Here is a 19,301-nt window from a genome sequence, read left to right on the forward strand (position 1 = left end):
CCAGACACACCCTCTCTTCTCCCCCTCATTTCCCTTTTTTTTCCCCTCCTCTGCACATAGACAGTCTGCCTCTGTTTCCCCAACAGCCACTCCACATCACCACATCTGAAATCCAGGCCTGGCCTGTACTGCTGCCAAGCTACACAGAGAGTTCACCACGCCCCGACATTGGCCTGCTGCTACTGACCACACAGTCAACAAAAAGTCACAAAAAGCACATATAGTGGCATTTACTTAAAGGTCTCCAGCATCCACTGCAACCAGAAAGGTCACAGGTATAAGGGCTTGAACATTAGAAATGAACACACACCCTTGATTTAAAAAAAACAAAAAAAAAAAAACATAGTTGGTGATTCTGTTTGGCTTTTCATGTTGGGCAAGGAGCTTTTAAGATTTTGTTTGTGATAAGAGTGGTGAGAGTGAACTAAAACAAAAAAGCCACAAGCCTTAAATACAGAATAAAGCTCAAGATAGTACAGTTAGAACAAGACTGAACAAGTATGGCTTTTTTTTGAAGGGTTACCAATCAGAAAACATCTTCTCTCTATTAAGAACAAGGCAGCACAGCTTAGTTTTGCAAAGGTGCATCTGAACCTTCCAGAGCAATGTCCCCTGGATAGATGAGACCAAAGTGGAGCTGTGTTGCCATGATGCACATGTGCCACCAAACACAGCATATCCGCACAAACAACTGTTGAGCACGGAGGTGGGGGAGTGATGATTTTGGCTTGTTTTGCAGCCAAAGGATCTGGACAGCTTGCAGACCGTGAACTTCTCTGATACCAAAGTATTATAAAGCTTGAAATAATGAAGTGGCTGCAGAAAAATAAAAAAAGAATTAAGGTGTTGCAGTGGCTCAGTCAAAGCCCACACCTCAACCCCACTGAGGAATGCAGGCATTTATGCATAAATGTGCATAAATGCCTGCATTCCTCAGCTTTATTTAGGTCCTGCCAAAGCATTTCAATGAACTGAAGCAACGCTGGAAAGAAAAGTGGTCCAAAATTCCTCAATAATGTGAGAGACTGAAAAAGCCACATAGAAAATTATTACTTCAAGTTATTGCTGTTAAAGGTCTTTCTATAAGTGACTAAATCATGGGATTTAATTTGTTTTCACAGAAATGTGCATGTAAAAACTCTTTTTCACATGGTTGTCGTTTTGGTTTTTATGGGGCATCCTTTTCTAAAGTTTCAGTGTTGATGTATACACTGAAACGGTGGATTTAAAAAAAAAAATACCTACACCAGAATTTTGAGAGATGTCCACCCCAGGAGACGGGTTTCACAGGCAGTGAAGCGGCTTCGTCACTCACAAATGTAGCTTTTACCAGGGACCGTATTAAAAGGTCCTTCTTTTTAGTCAACTAACCAAGTGGATGCTGGCGTGAGGGTGGGACCCTATTTGAACAACAACAATAGTGGTGAAAGCAGGAAGCTTTCTGCATAGCTTTATGTGAGGTTCAGTAAAATCTCATGTCTGTTCAGTTACTATGAGAAAGAAAAACAGTGGAGACGCAGTCTTTAATATTGCTGTGAAAACACTTCTATTAATCGTGCAGATTACAAACGTAATGTTGCAATTTTAAGTTCTGTGAAAAACAAATATTCAATTTCAGAATATAAACAGATAAATATGAAACCATCTTAATATTCTTAATGTTTTTATGGTTCGGTTTTTGTTTGTTCAGTTTCCTAATTTGAGTTAAATGACCCTTTAATCCCAACACTCTGGCACAGCAGTTTTTGGCTTTGAGTCAAGCAGACGTTGCAGATACAAATGAGCAGAGGCTCCAACCTTTCCCCAAGTACAGACTTAAAAACCCGCAATCACACACAGATTGATGTCTGATGGGAGTGAATCATGTAATAGCTACATCCATCGGTACCAGGGATTGCCACAACTAAGACCAACTGCAGCCATTAGTAATTACAAAACACCCACAGAGCCCAGATCAGAGGAGACTCCAAGCTCTTTCCAAATCCACAGACAGCCGTCTTCCATGAGCCCCGTGACGCTATTTGATGCCAGCCTCTCTGCGATTAACCTCACGCTGTTGATATCACAGCTCGCCTCTTAGCAGGCAATTCAAGGCAGCTAGTCCAATTATTCTGCACATTGTGTATGTTTTGGACGATACAATGCAATAATCATAACTGCAGCTGCCACGTCTCTGCACACCACAAGTCTTTACAGATAGGCTGAAAAGCACAAAATCCAAGCTCCGTAAAACCACTGCTACCTCATAAAAAAAATACTCATTTTCTTTTTTTTTGTAATGGTGGAATAAGAATAAAGTACCACAAATAAATTTCATCTATGTCAGCATGCTGAGAAATTTAAACATTAGCCTTATAATCATACACTGTATATTTTGCTGTGAGGTTAAAAGCTATATTCTTACAAGATGTGGAGTCTGAATATATCTGTTTGTGTACATTGTGTGCACAAAGACCTGATGGTATTGTAGTATATAGTTAGGTGTAGTATAGTGTGATGAGGTTTGCCTGCAGAAGGGGTGGATCTGTAGCTGCTTTCTCCGAGGTACCAGGGATCAGGTTGCCTAGTGTTCCCTCTACTATTCAGGTCAATGAAGCCATTATGAGTGAAATGAATTATGAACTAGGATTTCTTTATGTCCCCTGCCTTTGTTTTCCCGTCACCTTTAATTTCCTCTTCAATACTAACTGTCCTTTAATGGCCTCTTTTATTGATTAGTCTTCCTTCCTCCTTTTTTTCTGTCTACACACTGATGAGAAACAGGACAGAAACTGCCTTATAAAGTAAACTAATAAAGGCCGACATTGTCTTTAGTGCGGTTCACACCCTCTCACTCAAGGTGATGTCACGGTAAAGTTGGAAGATAGTCAAGTCAGTGATGAAGTGAGAGATCTAACACACTTTGTTCAGAAGGTTTGATTCGTGATCTAATCGGGACATTATTAAATAACAGACTATATGATAGCACACAGTTACGGTAAAAAATAAATAACTTTTCAATACTAAGATTTCATGGACACAATAAAAAATAATCTGGACCTTAACAGGTCTTAAAAGTTAGTAAAAACAACCTGAAATAAACTACAAAAAAAAAAAAAATCACATATTTGATCATATCTTTATTTATTTACCAAAAACAAAGCCAAAAATGCAGAAGCAGTGTGTGAAAATCTAACTATACCCTACAGTTCAATAGCTTGTAGAACACTTTTAGCAGAACTAACTCGAAGTAATAAATTTTCTGTTTATTTTAATCAGTTTCTCACATCACTGTGGAGGGATTTTGGCCCACTCTTCTTTATGCCATCATTTCAATTCAGGCATTTGTTGATTCACAGCTCTCTTAATGTCCCACCTTTCTCCCACTCTCCCCACCCTGACTTTGATCAGGTTGAGGTCTGAACCTTGACTGGGCGATTATAACACCTTTACTTCTTTCTGTTTCAGCCATTCTCTTGTAGATTTGATGTCACACTTAGCTTCATTGTCTTGTTGTGTCACCCAATCTAGGCCAAGCTTTACCTGTCAGACAGATTGCCCCACATCTGATCATAGAATACTTCGGTATACAAAGAAGTTCAAGATCAAATCCATGACCACAGGTCCCCAGGACCTGTGGCTGGCAAACAAGTCCAAATCATCATCTTTTCCGCGCTGTGCTTGACAGTTGGTGTGGGATGTTTGTGCTGGTGTGCTGTGTTTAGGTTTTTCCAAACATGGCTATGGCCAAATATCTCCAATTTGGCTTTCTCGGGTCAAAGACTTTATTGTTCCAGAAGTCTTGTGGTTTTTTCAAATGCAATTTTGCAAACTGAAACTATGCTGCCATATTCTCTTGGAAACCTTTCCAAACAAACCAAATCTGGTCAGTGTTGTTATAATTGTACTTTCATGAGCCCTGTAGAATCTAAGGATTTTTGCCAATTCCTCTGCATGTAAATGCATAGTCTAACCTTGAAATGAATTTCCTGCGATGTCCACTCCTGGGAAGAGTTCGCTACAGTTGATCAACTGCGTCCATCTTATACTATTCCTAGAGCAGCAGAAATACGGAGTAGCAGTCCACTGGAAAGATTGGCAACCATTCTGAATGCTCTCCGCTCTTAATGGCATTCGTTCTCACTATAAAACGATGGAGTTATAACCCTTCCCAGACTGATGTGCAACAACAAAGGCTTCGTCGCTGACGTCTTTCCCCATCTGCTTTTATAGAGCTGCTCACATTAATGGATGGTCGGTCGATCAAGAGCATTTGATTAGCAGGACCTGGCAACTACTTATTCCCTTAATGAAACGAATATAGGTTTACTTACAACTGAATAAGGGTGTACTTTCCTTTTTACCCTGAAGGCAAAACCCTTGTTCCATTACACAATGGTAACAATTAAATGAACAAATAACAATTTAAAGTTTCTCAATACAGGCTTCAGAGAAAGAGTGCATGATATTGTTACAATATCCAAAGAACATGTGTAATGATGACAAAAAACAAATAACGACCATCAAGCCGTGTTGTTCAAGCGATGTTCAAGCCTTCAGCACACATGCATAACTCAACCCTATGGAGGCACCATTAATAATGAGCAACAAGGACTATTGAGTAATAAACGGTGTCACGTCAGCGGTTTCTTTCTGCAAGAAAATGCCAAATCATATTCTGCATGTTTGAAAAAAAACAAACAAAACAAAAAACATGGCTTTGTGGTAAGTCTGGTGCTAAGCTGCCTTGCAGTCCAACTCTACACATCTGTAGATTGCTATAACAACCTGTAATAACAAATAGTGTCTTAAGAAACAAACTGTTTTCATTTTTTCCAATCAAAGACTAACTCACAGCAAGCAGCCTCACACGGATCAATTGCTGCTCTCGTGTAAGCGGTGGCAATATGTGAACAGATGTGGTTGACAGGAAGCTGTTCAAGTACTTTAAAGTTTCAGAAGGCAATCGTGAACAGCCATGTATCTAAATTCATAACCCAAGCAAACGTCACCATTGTCACCCTAAACAATGATAAGTTTTTTGTTGATGTGGGCCTTTGTGTGCTGTTGCAACTTTCAACTTTAATGAGAGCAAGATATATATTTTTTAAACCAGATTACACAGGAACACGGACTCACACACAAAATGATTCAAACACAACAAGTGATGTGCTCTTTATACACAAAACATCATCTCAGTTTGTGCCCTCACACAGATACCATCAAAGTATTGGCTTTTGGGAAATTTTTGCTTGGGGAGAAAAAAATAAAAACAAAAACCCAGACACATCCACACTTGAGGTCACACCAATGCTTGCCATTTCCTCTCTTACTTTATTTCCTTGTCAATCACCTTAGGTTTTGGTCATATAAAGCAGGTCACATGCACAGTGGTAAAGAGAGCGATTTTTATCTGACATCAAACAAATGCAGGCAGTTTAGATCATTTTTTCAAATATTCTAGTTTTTCAAACTCTAGAAGGGATGAAAAACTTTATTTTGCTTAACTTAATACTCCTCGTACACATCGGCTACTTTCGCCTCCTCTGATGACGAGTTGTTCTGAAGAATGAATGAAAGACGAGCCAAAATTTATTCTGCTAAAACAGCAGCAGGAGCAGCAGCATGTAGATTTTATTTCATGTTTTATTTGAGTAAGCACATCGGCTACAGGTCATTACAATCTAACCAAAGCATCACTGCATACGTGTAAAGCATTACCACTGACGTCCAGTTCAGTCAGCGCCATTTCAAAGTTGAGGTTATGTCAAACAGCTACAGAACAGTGCTTCTAAATATAGACCCTCTTTATATAAAAGGCCCTGCATGTGTGAAGAACAGAGACTTTTATGTCCTGCTGAGTTCGCTAGTTGCTTCTGCTTTTCATCTTCCCCATCACTTCCCCTCCTGAAGCTCTGCGCCAGCCATCATCGACCACCAAGCCACGCAAGAATGTATGCTCGGGCATGCACAATGAATGCAGCCGCTTCTTCGGTGCCAGCTAGCCATAGCTATGCAGCTTACAAACAGCAAATTTCGATCTTTATCCTCCTCACTTTTACTGCATTTGACAAAGCTTAGATGTTGTGAATTTACTCAATGTGCATGATGCTTCGGATTTAACTTGTACTCTGTCGGCTGCTTGGCGAGAAATGATGATTGTTAATTTTGTTTCAGACAATACAGGGAAACTGCAAAACCTCAGACAAACAAACAAAGAAAAAAAACCCCTATTCTGACTACCTTACGCCAGGGAGCTCTGCATCAATCATTTTACATCACTATTGCAGACTTTTATTAACTAAACTTAACTTGGTGGATTAAACGAATTAGAGGCGGCCATGTTTTATGATTAATAAGAGAAATATTATCCTTTTATTTCAATTTGTTGTTATCGCCACAACAGGAAATTGCAAACTTGGCATGAGCATATGGTTTATAGCTTTTTGAAGGTGTAAAGGATGTATAAACATAAAATATGGGCCTGAGGAAGGAGAGTAAGACATGTTCAAATAAGGCACTTAGAATTGTCACTGAATACACAAGCACGCACGCACGCACGCACGCACGCACGCACGCACGCACGCATGCGCACACACACACACACACACACACACACACACACCCACACACACACAAATGAAAGTGTTAAGTCAAAGACAACAAAAGTTTCCAATTTTATTTTAAAAAACTAACCATGTAGTTTAGACATCAAGTTCACAAAAGTCACTGAATTTCCCTAGCTGCGTATGCAAAGAACACCAGTTGTGACCTTTTGGCAACACGGCTGAATCATTTTCAAAACAGCAGTAAGAGCAACACACACAACATAAAAAAAAAACACCGCAGCTCTTCAGAATCAGCTGGGCCAATCTCCAGTGACAAGAACTTGGACGTCAGCGTCGCTGTGTACACCGCATGCTGAGCTCTGTAAACAGTGTGACCTCCATAGCCTTACATGGTCCTCCGCAGTGATGTGTTTCTGCAGCAGAAGCTGGCTATCACAACAGGAACCCGATCCAGGCGTTTTATAGCAGACAGGAAACATGTTGTATCCCTTCAAACAACACACATTGTTTGAGCATCCACATCTTGCTGTGTAACCCCCCCCCCCCCCCTCAAAAAAAAGTGCACGTGTGCGCGGACGCCACACTCTTGAGAATGAGGGTGATAGGGGTGGAGGTACACCTGTACTTCACTTTCTGCTTTTTATCTCAGTCAGACACACCCCTGAGGCTGCGCCATAAATCCCACCATCCTTGTCAACGTGTCAGGCACGGGACTCTGTAAGAACCCCACCTTTTTGAAAATGATGAGGTGTTTAATGAGGGGCTGCCATGGTAACGGGCACGTAAAGACGTCAACGTTTCTGCCCTCATTAGATCCTAACAACAAGTTGGTGTAGCGCAGGAATTTTTCCTTTTGTGCTGACAGCGTTCGTGATGGAACAAATGCGTTACTGTGCTGGTTGTTCTATTTTTAACCTCAGTGAGGTCACATGCTGGTGAAAAGATGGAGTCCACAAATAAATAAATAAATATGATAATCATCCCTGCTCTTTACAGTGTCCTCAGTCACCTGCAAAGACTATACTGTGCACCGTGCTGGATTTAAAGAAAAGAAAGCTGTTGTCTCTGAAACACAAACGTCACATAATAAATTGCAGGAGTGACTGACAGCTCTGTGCCAGGACTACAAGGAATTAAGCAAAACCCATGACGTCAGCTAACCGCTGGGCTTGGCAGACATAAAGACTTGGCAGAAAGAAAGCAAAATGAGGATGAGTAAAAAAAGCACAAATGAAATGTAAATAACGCAGTAAAGTAAACTATGCCCTCATGCCGTCACTAGAATTACGTCCAAGTAAATCACTTGTGAACAGTGGGGAATTGTCTGAAATTTCCGGCTTCTTCTAGAGAGTGTCATCTGTTTAACTGTTAAAGTGTGAATGTGACTGTATACACACACGTCGTAAAAGATTCAAAGCAAGTCGAGAGATTTTGCATCAAGATTATCAGTGGAAATAATGGAAATCGTTTTACTATCATGATCTCTGCAAAAGGCACACTGAAGGTCAGATGCAAAAGCTTCTTTCTTCCTGGATTTGATGAGCTTCCTGTTTGAAACGTGATACTAGGAAAGCCTTTTAAGCATCGAGTAACCTAATATGAATAAACATCTACTGGCAAACAAAGGTTGCTTTATTTATTGCATGAGCCTGAACATTGAAGACAGGGAAAATGCAGTGAATCTGTGCCAGTCTGAGTGGCTGCTTAAACAAGTAGGGCGAGATTTGCCAAACAAATGATTGAAGAAATCTCTTCCAAGTAACATGCTCTGCACAGATGCCCATATACTTTTCTTACCTTTACTGGATTAGCTTTTAAAAACTAAGAAAACTAAGTCATCTGTGAGATTTCTACAGTAGTCAGTAGTAGTCTTCACGCAGTCTTTTTGGTCAGCTGTGACTTACTGCTGATTAATTGTAAAATTACTGGTGATTGGTTAGATGCCGATTCCCAGCATGGATTTTGAACAAAAACTTAATGTAAGCCTCTGAATTAGTATAGCTTCGGTGGTACTGCCTGACTCATGCTTTTCTGGTAAAGTGTTCTTGTGTACCCGTGTAGTCCTGGAGAGCAAAGCCATCAAGTTTACATTCCCGGCGTGCTGGTTTCTAAATACCACAGATTTCTGTGTAAACCAGAGAAACTGGAAGGGGAGGGAGTGTGAATCATCACATTCACACATCAAGCACATAGATTATAACATACACGCAATAAAGTTGGAAAACACTTAATCATAAAGATTCATCAAAGAAAAATCATTAAGCTAATGACGCACAAAAAACTGTTGTTAGGCACTCTTGTGCATGATATTAAAAGTGCAAGCAGCACATAGATCAAGCTAAAATAAACGAAAATGGTAAAAGGTTATGTGTAATGTGTGTGTCTGTGTGTGTGTACTTAGTAGGTAAATGGAAGAAGCCTAGTCCCGAGCAGGAGCGCAGGGACAAAGCATCTCATTCTGCTCCAAGCATCACGGAGGATGGAGAGGTAATTTGAGAGCCGTAAGCAGGCATGAGAGAGGGGTCTGGGGATAAAGGAGGCGCACACTACTCTGTCTGAACCAGTCTTTTGTTGGTAGCAGCTCCTGTCTGCATCAACCACCACCCTTCTCCTCCTCCTCTCCCTTTCCTTGGCACAGGTCTGGGAAGGTAAGCCGACTGAAACACCGGACCCAATCCACTCTGCGTGCAACTTACTGATTCATGACAAGAAGCCGGGGGGGGAGACAGGGCTTCATCTGACTCAAATAGCCAATTGTAACTCATTAAGGAAGAGCCCCAAAAAATATGTTTCAAAATAGATAAATAAATAAAAATGAAAACACAAACAAATGTTTGTTTGCATTTTAACTACATGCTGATGAAGATCACTGCACTGAAAGTAGACGGAGCTGAATATTCCTTTCTGATTGCATCATGAAAAACTAGCTTAGCTAGCTCTTGTATATACCTTGTATATACCTTAAGTAACATATTGTCTCCACATAACTGACAGAAATGACTCATTCACAGTGATAATCATGTCGGAATAGGAGGAAAGCTGGGAATTTCTCTGCATGACTGCTTCTGAATTACAGTGTGACGTTCCAGGATCTCCCTGCGTGCTACAATCCCCCAAAGTTCTGGAAAAGATAACTCCTTTAAATCCAACTCTAACATAACACCAACAGCAAACGTGCAAATCATAATTGACAGAAATGATGCATTCTCCCTCCAGTGTGTCAAACAGAACTGTCACTGAGACACGCACAAGGTGGGTTGGGTTTTTTTTGCATTTTGCTTTGTCACAATGGCTGTAGCAGCGCTGGACAGCGAGACGTAACAGTTCATATTTAATGTGGGTCAAAGTCCGCATTTGGAGGTTAGAGGCGTAGCGGTGTAATAACTCATACGTTTCATAACCAACGCTTGGACCTGTGTTTAATTTATTTTACACTCACCGACTTGTTTTTTCTGTCACCCTTTTTACTTCCATTTCTCGTTAGGTTTAAGCACCAAAACCTACTTGGTTAGGTTTAGAAAAAGATTGTGGTTTGGGTTTAACCAGCCCCTTTGCATCACTAACCCTGTATGCTAGGGGTCCTTTACAACCGTCCCTATTTTGGGAATGAGACCCACAGAACTAATGCAGAACACCACCTTGTGCCTGTCCTTGATACACCAGCAATTCTCTATTCTCCTTTTCTTTCCTCTTTACAATCAGTTTCCCTAATCATCATTACTCAACTTGCTCTGAATACACCATAAGAAGTTCTCCAGAGAAAAAGCACACATGCAATGGCCCATGTGAGGGCTGTTTGTACATTCCCCATGTGCCAAGAGTGCCATGGGGACACAAACACACAAAGCTGCATGCTGAGGGCCACAATGGGCCACATTACTGCGCTCTGAGTCATCCCTCCCCTCTTTTTTCGTCTGTCCCCTCTCCTCTCTTCTTTTCCCATTTTCCTCTCCCCATGTGTTGCCTGGCTGACTGAAGTGAAAGAGCAGAAGAAAGAAAAAGCCAGAGGCTAAACACTGAACTCCAGTCATATGATAAAAGTGTGGCCACACATTTATAGAGACGAGTTGGTGTTGCTTCTGCTCTTACAAAGCCTGTTTTTGATAGAAAATGAATAAAACAAATCAAGAATCCACTTAAACATACTAAACCTTATTTGCTCTGCCCACATGCCTGTATGCACACTCTTGTCACATGACACGTGCAATGGGTCAGTCAGCTATTCTGCATCCTACATTACTGCAATGACATCTATGATACTCAAATTCATAAATCTATGATTATCCTGATTATTATTATTTCAAACAGTTCTTATACCACCATAGTACTCATGTGTGTGCGTGAAAAGGACAAAGGCCTGTAACTGATCGTTAATGTTTGCTACGGTCGGTAAAATATCCATTTAATGATTGAGGTGTGATCATTATACAAGGCACAGATAACATTTGGTGTATATATTCTCTATATATCTCATGTTGAGAGCTGTGTGCTTCTTACACTGACACTAACCCCAAATTCCCGTCAGTACTGATGTCATGTGTTTACCTACTGAGGCAGGACTTAACCCAAACATAATTTTTGGGTTAAATTAGACACTTCCATAAAGTAAACCATGTTAAAGGCTTCTCTTTCATTTTCAGGGTTACCAGAAGGCCATTTAATATATGATTTGTTACCTGAAACTGAATTACAACAGAAAAGGAAGAACATGTGTTTGTGAAACTTCACAAATACATGTTCCAGTAGACAGGAAGTTTTCTTTTGAAACAGCACTGGCAGTAGAACTTAGTTGTGTTTTATTGCTTTACAATGACATGATATGTTAACCTTTTATATATCTTCTTATGTTTTATTGTGAAGCGCTTTGTGATTGTTATACAAATGCATTTTATTTACTTTTAGAGACAGGGCTCATTACTGAGAACAAAAAGAAACTATATTCCTAATAATCAGAAAATTGTTTCCCTTATTCTTAAGAGGGTTGTAGGGGTGCTGGTGTCCATCGCCCTGGCCAAGATATTCAAGGGATTTGATTTGATTTGGTCATTATCTATTCTTTCATGTGAACAATCTCAGCAGCAAATCAGGTTTCAAACACATGAAAGAAAAAAATATCGCCATCTTTCATCCCACCTCTCATCTTCTCTCTCTGATAACTATCCTCCTCACTGCACTGCAGGCAGAAGCGTGTGCTTTGAATAATCAAATGCTCCTGTGCAGGCTAAGCTTCCCCTACACCAGCAACAGCTAGGAGACACCAGGCACAGTCAGTCATGCAAAGCTGTTCCGCTACTACGCAAATCAAGGGGGGTGAGAGCGATGGCTTTAGGTAAGGTGAATTGACATATACACACACACACACACACATACATATACACACATACACATGTGTATGTGCAGGTAAACCCCTTTGAAAACACTAGCTCCTTTATAGTAATAAAGGTTTAGCTGATGTTGGTCACAGTGAGATCAGAGCATTTGGCTAAGGCTGCTTAAACTGGTGAGCTGCTGCATTATTTTCACTCAATCATTAAATGTCGTAAGGCAGGGTTTGTTCTTTCACCAGCACGTTCCACCTGCCAGTGTCTTGCTAATTGACAGGCATTTAGTCACAGACCAACAAAGGTTTGTTCTGATAAGCAGAGTGTATTTGCCCAGGAGCTCAGACACATATGGGAGGCTTTTTAATAATCTAAGCAGCAAGCTAAAACCCACACAACATTAGATCACTACAGTGAATGAAAGTGTAACTGTAGGGTGGCCACTGCTTTCACCTTCAGCAATGCTCAACAAGGAACTGTGCCATTTCATATGTGTATTATGGCCTTGTTTGTCACACTGGGCCTTTATCTGGAAAATCAGGGCCAGCTGTTGAGTTACTTTACACTGGTGTGTGTTTGTGTGTGCATGTGTGTGTGTGTGTCTCTGTGTGTTATACTTGTATAAGTAAGTGAGGTAAACAGGAGGTGGTGTGTATGATCCCATTCCCAGGGCCAAACTTCTTCTCCAGGGAGAGAGATAAAGCAGCAGCCCTTCCAAAACGGAGATGGAAACAATGGCCAGGGCTGGGGCTCTCAGTCGCAGCTGTATGCGTGTATATTTTTTTCTGTGTGACACACAAAGCGTGCATGTGTGTGGCTTCTGTTTTTAAGGAATGGACTGGTACTTCAATGGCAGTTTTCTACTCAGTTTAAGCACTCAAAGCCATTTCTACTACAAGTCTCGTTCAACCAATCTCAAACACATTCATGCACTGCTTTTATATATAGCACTTTAACAGTAAACAGTAATTCCTACAAATCTAAAAGATTTCACAGCAGCGCGATTCCTTGCAAACACTGCTGGATCCCACATTGTTCAGTGCGTGTTAAGTGTGTCACCGCGGATTAGATCACAGACGTGTTTAACAATCCGGTAATGTGACACAGTCGACACTGACGGGGCTCGACAGGTTCTCGCTTGTGTTCGCATGCTGACTCTCACACACTGTTACACACCCAGTGACGTCAAGCCAGATTGTACTGCATCTACTTAATGACGAAATTCAACAAATTGTTTTTGTTGGAAGAAAAGACACGTTTAACTACTGCGGCACGCCTTTTGTCAAACTAGCTGAATGAGGGAGTCATGGGGGGTAACAAGGACATTTGACTTATTATTTCCTAGAAAGTATTAATGTTCAAACCTCTATTCTCCTATTGCAGACAAAGCAGAATGTTTCGTCTGCAACAGAGAAAACAAATAAAAACAAAACAAAAAAACATGACAAAACAAAAACCCTGATACAAAGATCAGCCTGCAGGTAGAGGTAGTGGAAGAAGGTAGACCCAAAGAGATTACAGTGAATGAATGGTGGATGGGATGCAGTGGGAAAGAGGAGGCTGAACGTGACAGGAAGCTGAAGATAAGGCAGGGAGTGAAGATGAGTGGATAAGAGAGGAAATACAAGATCAAAAGGCAAAGAGGGAAGAAGTCCAGGAGGTTGGTACCCTGAAGTCAGTTAGCAGAAACAGCTGTTGTTACGAAAGGAAAGGAGTTCTGTCTATAATTTTAAAAAGATGGCAGAAACATGCACGGAAAAGGGAAAGTAAATCATGAAAGATCAGAAAGGAAAGTGGTTGAGGCCTGTCCAACAAGACCAAATGCATGAGTGCCGCCACAGCGTATGGCTGAATGAAGACAGACTTCTGATTTCCAGGCCACATTATCAGGTCGTCCTCCATCAGGAGTAGAGGGGTTGCACTACATAGGATTTTAGATTCACAGCAGTGTTTGGAAAAGTTTAGAAACAACATAGTGCTTGTGACTAAAGGCAGAATTGTGTTGCTGGCTGAGGTTAATGCTCCGATCTGGAGACTCGAAAAAGCAACAGAATTGTAATTAAGATGGGGTGTTGTGTTGGAAGCGCAGCGTGCTTCTCCAGTCAGAAGTGAATGGAAAAATGTGTCAATGGAACACAAGGAGGGATCCTGTGAATAAACAGAGTCTATGACTCACCCTTTCTGGGATGGGAGAGATGACCGTAGGTGGGGGTGGCGGTGTGGATACCAAACTACCTTCACTACCTCCCAAATCACACCACTGTAGGCATTCATGCAGTCCACCTCATGTGTTGCACTGGTGGTGTTGGCCAAGCCAAGACAAACCATCCATTGTCCAACTTTCCCACCTAAAGCTGCAGCTCCAAACGGGACAGGAATTTTTTTGCTTAGGGGATTTTAGGGATTTCTAAGCGTGTGCGCATGCACGTGTGTGTGTGTGTGTGTGTGTGTGTGTGTGTGTGTGTGCATGCGTGCTTGTGCATGTAAGAGAGAGAAAGACTCAACTAATAAAGTCTGACAAAGATCAGGCTACATGACCCTTTTGTTTTGGTTACATTTGCACATTTTTCCCTCTCTTTTACATAAAAATAAACAGTAAACATCACGCACAGACGAGAAATAACACATTACAAAGCACACACCATCTAATCCCCCTTGATCAGAGATTTGTGTTGATTTTCATATAAACTTGAGGCTGAAACACCAGCAGTTACTGTACAACACGCTGTCCCTTACGCTGACATTTGAACAGCAGAGTTTCTTTCACGGCTACTACATCTTTACAACTTTTACAAGAAAGGAGCAGCTTGCTGAGGTTGGAGCCTTGGTCAAAAAGAAAGGCGGGAACATCCTCATGCATTACCTTTTATCTTTTAAGGAGTAAACTGAGGAAGAAATGGACAATCCAGCGGAAACGCAGGAAAGCCCCACGCAGGACAACAATCTAAGCAGAGGTGCAGTTATATTACAATTGACATGACACATCACTACCATATGCAAATAAAGCAAACCATGCTTATCAAGCTTGGGCTATAAGCTCGAAATCAACCAATGCCCTGTTGAAAGAATTATATGTCCCATTTACAGCAGGGAAAATATTTAAAGTATAACACCTTCTAGGGCTGCACCTTTTTACCAAATCATTTGGAGGATGCTTGGAAGCTTATGCATCTTCCCAACATTTGGCATCTTTCAGCCAAGACAGCCTGACCAAAGATGTTGAAAACAACAAGACTGAAGCAAAGCAAAAAATAAAGCCAAGTTGTTTCTTTTTTTTCTAAAGTTTATGCTGTGGCGCAAGAACCACAAAGTGGTACCCAAAATGTGTATTTATCATTCTGCTGTGGAAACAACATTCCTCTCTCTGTCAGAAAAAGCAGACACGATTCCTTGTTGCCAGTCGCCATATTACAAAAGCTCTCTGGAAATGTAGCTCTGATCAATTATTTTCAGAATTTATTTATTTCACACAGGCCCTGCAGAACACCTCATTTGCAGCTCCTCTGCCTTGCTAGCCTCTTCAGTAATTCAATTTTATTTATGTAGCACCAAATCACAACAGCAGTCACCTCAAAGCGCTTTATATTGTAAGGTCAAGGCCCTACAATAATACGGAGAAAAGCCGTATTATGACAACAATCAAACCCCCTTGGAATGAGAACTGGGTGACAGTGGGATGGAAAAACTCCCTCAGTTAAGTTAAGTTAAAAAGCTCAGTTAAGGGCAATTAACCTAATCAATCAAATATACCATATAAGCAAATTATGCTCGTGACTTCCACCTCACTACTTCCTGTCTCACATCTGACTGCTTCCCCGGCTTGTCACTGTGGAGTTAGAGAAAAAGTACATGCAAGGGGAAACACGCATGAAGAATCCCATAGAAATGGACACAGGTGCCACCTAGTTCACACAGAAAAATAAATGATGTTTCAGCCTTGCTACAAGCACGCTTGAAATGACAAACTCCCAGCTTGCAGTACGTTCTTTCCTTGCAGTACGTTCTTTCCTTGCAGTACGTTCTTTCCTTGCAGCACGTTCTTTCCTTGCAGCACGTTCTTTCCTTGCAGCACGTTCTTTTACTGGTATTCTGTTCCGAACTCATTTTAACTGTCCTACACCAAGATAATCTGTGCAACTGACTAATTAGCTAGAGGAGCAACTAAACAGGTTTAACAACAGAAAACTGTTAATGACTCCAAGGAAAGATATACCGTGAAACAGCTGCAGGGGGGTTTTAAAATTACGTAACCTGGAAACAGTTTGGAAATTGGAAAAAGCAGGACAAAGAATAAGAAATACCTGAGGGCTACACTGAGTGTGAAAACAGCAAATAGCAGAGTAAAGGAAACAGCCTCTCTTTACATTACTCAACACATCTTTTGCCATCAAATGGCTCTTTAGTTGGACTAACACTGTGTCTGATACAAATAAAGCATCAGATGCAGATGCACTGCTGAATTATCTGTGTCTCCGAATTATACCAAGAGCATGGCGGTGAGCCACTCATATGACCAGGGAGAACAAAGACTGTTGTGCACAGGAACAGATTAGCAAAGAGGGTAAACTGGCTGGAGAGAGTTACCACTGCTTCCTGGAACATTTTCAGTAATGGAGAGTTTTACAGAACGGCTCTGAGCAGGCTGTGGAAATCTGCTAATCACCCAACAGCCTAGCTGGCAAATAAAAAACACATAAACTGCTTAAACTGCCACCTTAAGTGAATGGATAATGTTATTTCCTGTATGCGTGTGGATACACACTAAAATGTAAACAGTTTTCTGGAACTACACTATACGGTTGAATAAATCAGCACAGTTCTCATTTTTTAAAAAAAAGATGTAATATCTCCCATAACACTTGTTGCTTCCTGTTATAAAGAGGATGTCACTTTCCCCCCCCCCCCCCCCCCCCCCCCAAAAAAAAAGTCATTTCTCTGCACGTGTGTTTTTTGAGGTTTTCTCTTTCAGTTAAAAGGGTGTTTTGGGTGTTTTGTGCAAGAAATCTACACGTTTCCCACTGAACATGTAAAACCTGAAAAGGCTACAAGTCCTTTAAAAGATGTGCTTTAAAAAAAAAATCACATTAAGGTCATTAAGGTGAAAACAGCGCGTGCAAAGTAAGACAAAAACAAGTGTTAATGATCACTGACAGCAGAAGATAAAAACGATCACTGAAGCGTACGGCACAGAACTAAAATTGGCCAAATGTGTTCGTATGCCATGACATGCAAAACCAGCGATGCTGCGCCAAGGAGAAGTGAAAGCAACGTTGACCATTACAACCCCAGGTCACAGTAAATGGGCGAAGCTCGTCTAATTATATATGTATAAATGTAGAGGCCACTAACCTGCACTAAATCAGCCTTTTTACGCAATGGAAAAGTAACTAATTGAAAAAAGTGACAAATATCAACCTCTTTGTATTCGCATACACGCTGAATAAGGGAAGACTAAACAGGGAAAGGGAAACAGGGAAAAATGCTAATCGCTGTCCTCGGACCTGTTTATTCTAGAAACTTATGTCACTTTTATTACGCTTTGACAAGAATGGAGTGCGCGCAAAGAGTTTGTTGCAACACCAGCACACACACAGGCTGAAAGTTAAAGGTGTAACAAAAACTGTTCACCTGACAGGTATGAAAACTACACATGCCACGAAGGGCTTGCACCTAAAACGGTTTCCATCTGGAGAAAACACAAACACCCACCCGCTTCTTACCTTGGTGTCAACAATGGAGCAGGCCATTTGTTTCACATAGGCCAGGTCAGCAGCCTGGGGCATGAGGACAGATTCTCTGGTCAGACCAATCTGGATGATGAAGGACACCCCTGCTGGAGTTTGGGGCATCGTGGGCATCACGGGGATCACGGGCATCACAGCCCCAGCACCGCCACCGTGCCCTGGAGTCAGCTCCATCACAGGAAAGCCACCCGGAGTGGGCAAAGAGTGCATGGCGATGGGGGACCCCTGCTGCATCAAAGCTGAGCTTGGTGGTAAGGTGCCTCCTGGGGGGAAGAAGACCTGAGCCATCGCCGCCCCCGAGGGCATACAAGGGCTAGCATTAGCCATTCAGAGTCCGCTGGCTCTCACAAACACGCAGGTGCAGTCTGAAGTTTTCGGAAAAGCAACACTCATTCAAGCGGAGGGCTACACACGCTGAAACATGGATATACACACATACACACACACGCACGCTGAGTGGACGGCTCCGCTTTCCTCCGAGTCCCGCGTCAAACCCGCTTCCTTCCAGCGGCTCAAGGAAGAAAATCCTTATCCAGGAAGGAGCACTTCTTTTCTTCAGGCTTCGCTTATTGTTCAGGCATGGCAGGCGTGAGCGGTGTGTGCCTGTGTGTGTGTGTGTGAGAGAGAGAAACACTCACAAAGTAAAGAGTCTGAGAACACGACACCTCCAGCCTTCTCTCCTCCACCCCTCCTTCACTTCTCGCATCCAAAAGGCGCTGCTCTGCAGAGGAGAAAGTCCAAACTTGGTTGTGAAACTCTCTGCCGCGGGCAGAGAGAGAGAGAGAAAGAAAACAACAACAATGCCCAAACTTTGTTGTGCTCTTCTCCAGGCTCACTTACAAAATGGCCTCCTTTAAACAGGAAACAGTGAGAATGAAGGGGAGCTAGAGACCGCACTCCTTTTTACGAGACCTTGCCCTGTTTCAGTTTCAACCCCTGTTCGGTCTTTTTTGTGAAAAAGAAGAGAGCGAAAAGCGCTGTCTGAGGGTACCTCCCTCTACCCTCCCTCCTGCCTTCGCATCTTACGCTAAACAAGGAGGAAGTGAAATGACGGACACATCTTGAAGCCAATAGGCATTCAGAAAGTCCTAACTCCCAAACTCCCCCCTCTTCCCTTTCCTCTTCTGGCTCCCTTCCTTAGTTTAGGGACATTTGTCTTGTTTGGTCCCTCCTGTAGCCGGAGACAGCATAGATACATTGCCCAGGGCGCTGCTTCACGCATAAAACCCCTCCCACCGCTTCCTCGTCCTTCCTTTAAGTTCACAAGCCACCTTCTGTCTCTCCTAAAATTGCCTTATTTTTCCTCTGTATTTTTTTTGTGTGTGTGTGTGTGTGTGTGGTGGGGGGGAGACACGCCTCTCCTAAACTGCAGAAAAAAGGACCGCACCTATGGAAGGTTCTTTTCATGCTCCAAGTTTCATGAAAATTGAGAAGTTTCATGGCCTGAGAGTGGTGACTTGGGTGGGTTTGGACAATGACACTCTGTATGCAGCAGATTAAATGGAGAAAAAAAGTTTGCTTAATGAAGTCATCAGCGTGACTGTGACTCCTCACTGGTAATCTAATCATTTAACACAGTAAGAATGCTTGTGAAATTTGCGGTTTCCTACTTGAAGTTATAATAAACCGCTCTGATTGGTTATGCAATTTATCTCAGTGCCACTGTCGCGCTTATATCTGTGAAGGCA

The 19,301-nt window shown here is 41.9% G+C and overlaps 1 protein-coding gene across 2 annotated transcripts in view; it reads right to left on the minus strand.

Annotated features, from left to right (window-relative positions):
- The window catches only part of prkd2 (protein kinase D2), a 30,727-nt gene extending 12,114 nt beyond the window's left edge, over positions 1–18,613 (minus strand). Inside the window, exons 1-2 of one of the 2 annotated variants that reach the window (XM_087850985.1) lie at positions 18,454–18,613; positions 17,590–18,334 (exon numbers count right to left, since the gene is read on the minus strand). In XM_087850985.1, the coding sequence (XP_087707111.1) occupies positions 17,590–17,940 (351 nt within the window). In that variant the 5' untranslated portion in view covers positions 17,941–18,334; positions 18,454–18,613. Of the gene's footprint in view, positions 1–17,589 lie in introns of both variants that reach the window. The other variant, XM_035909776.2, reaches the window with a different exon arrangement.
- Between the last annotated feature and the right edge of the window lie 688 nt (positions 18,614–19,301).

This window comes from Neolamprologus brichardi, chromosome 14 (assembly GCF_056152115.1).
Source record: "Neolamprologus brichardi isolate AB-2024 chromosome 14, ASM5615211v1, whole genome shotgun sequence".
Classification (NCBI taxonomy): Eukaryota; Metazoa; Chordata; class Actinopteri; order Cichliformes; family Cichlidae; genus Neolamprologus; species Neolamprologus brichardi.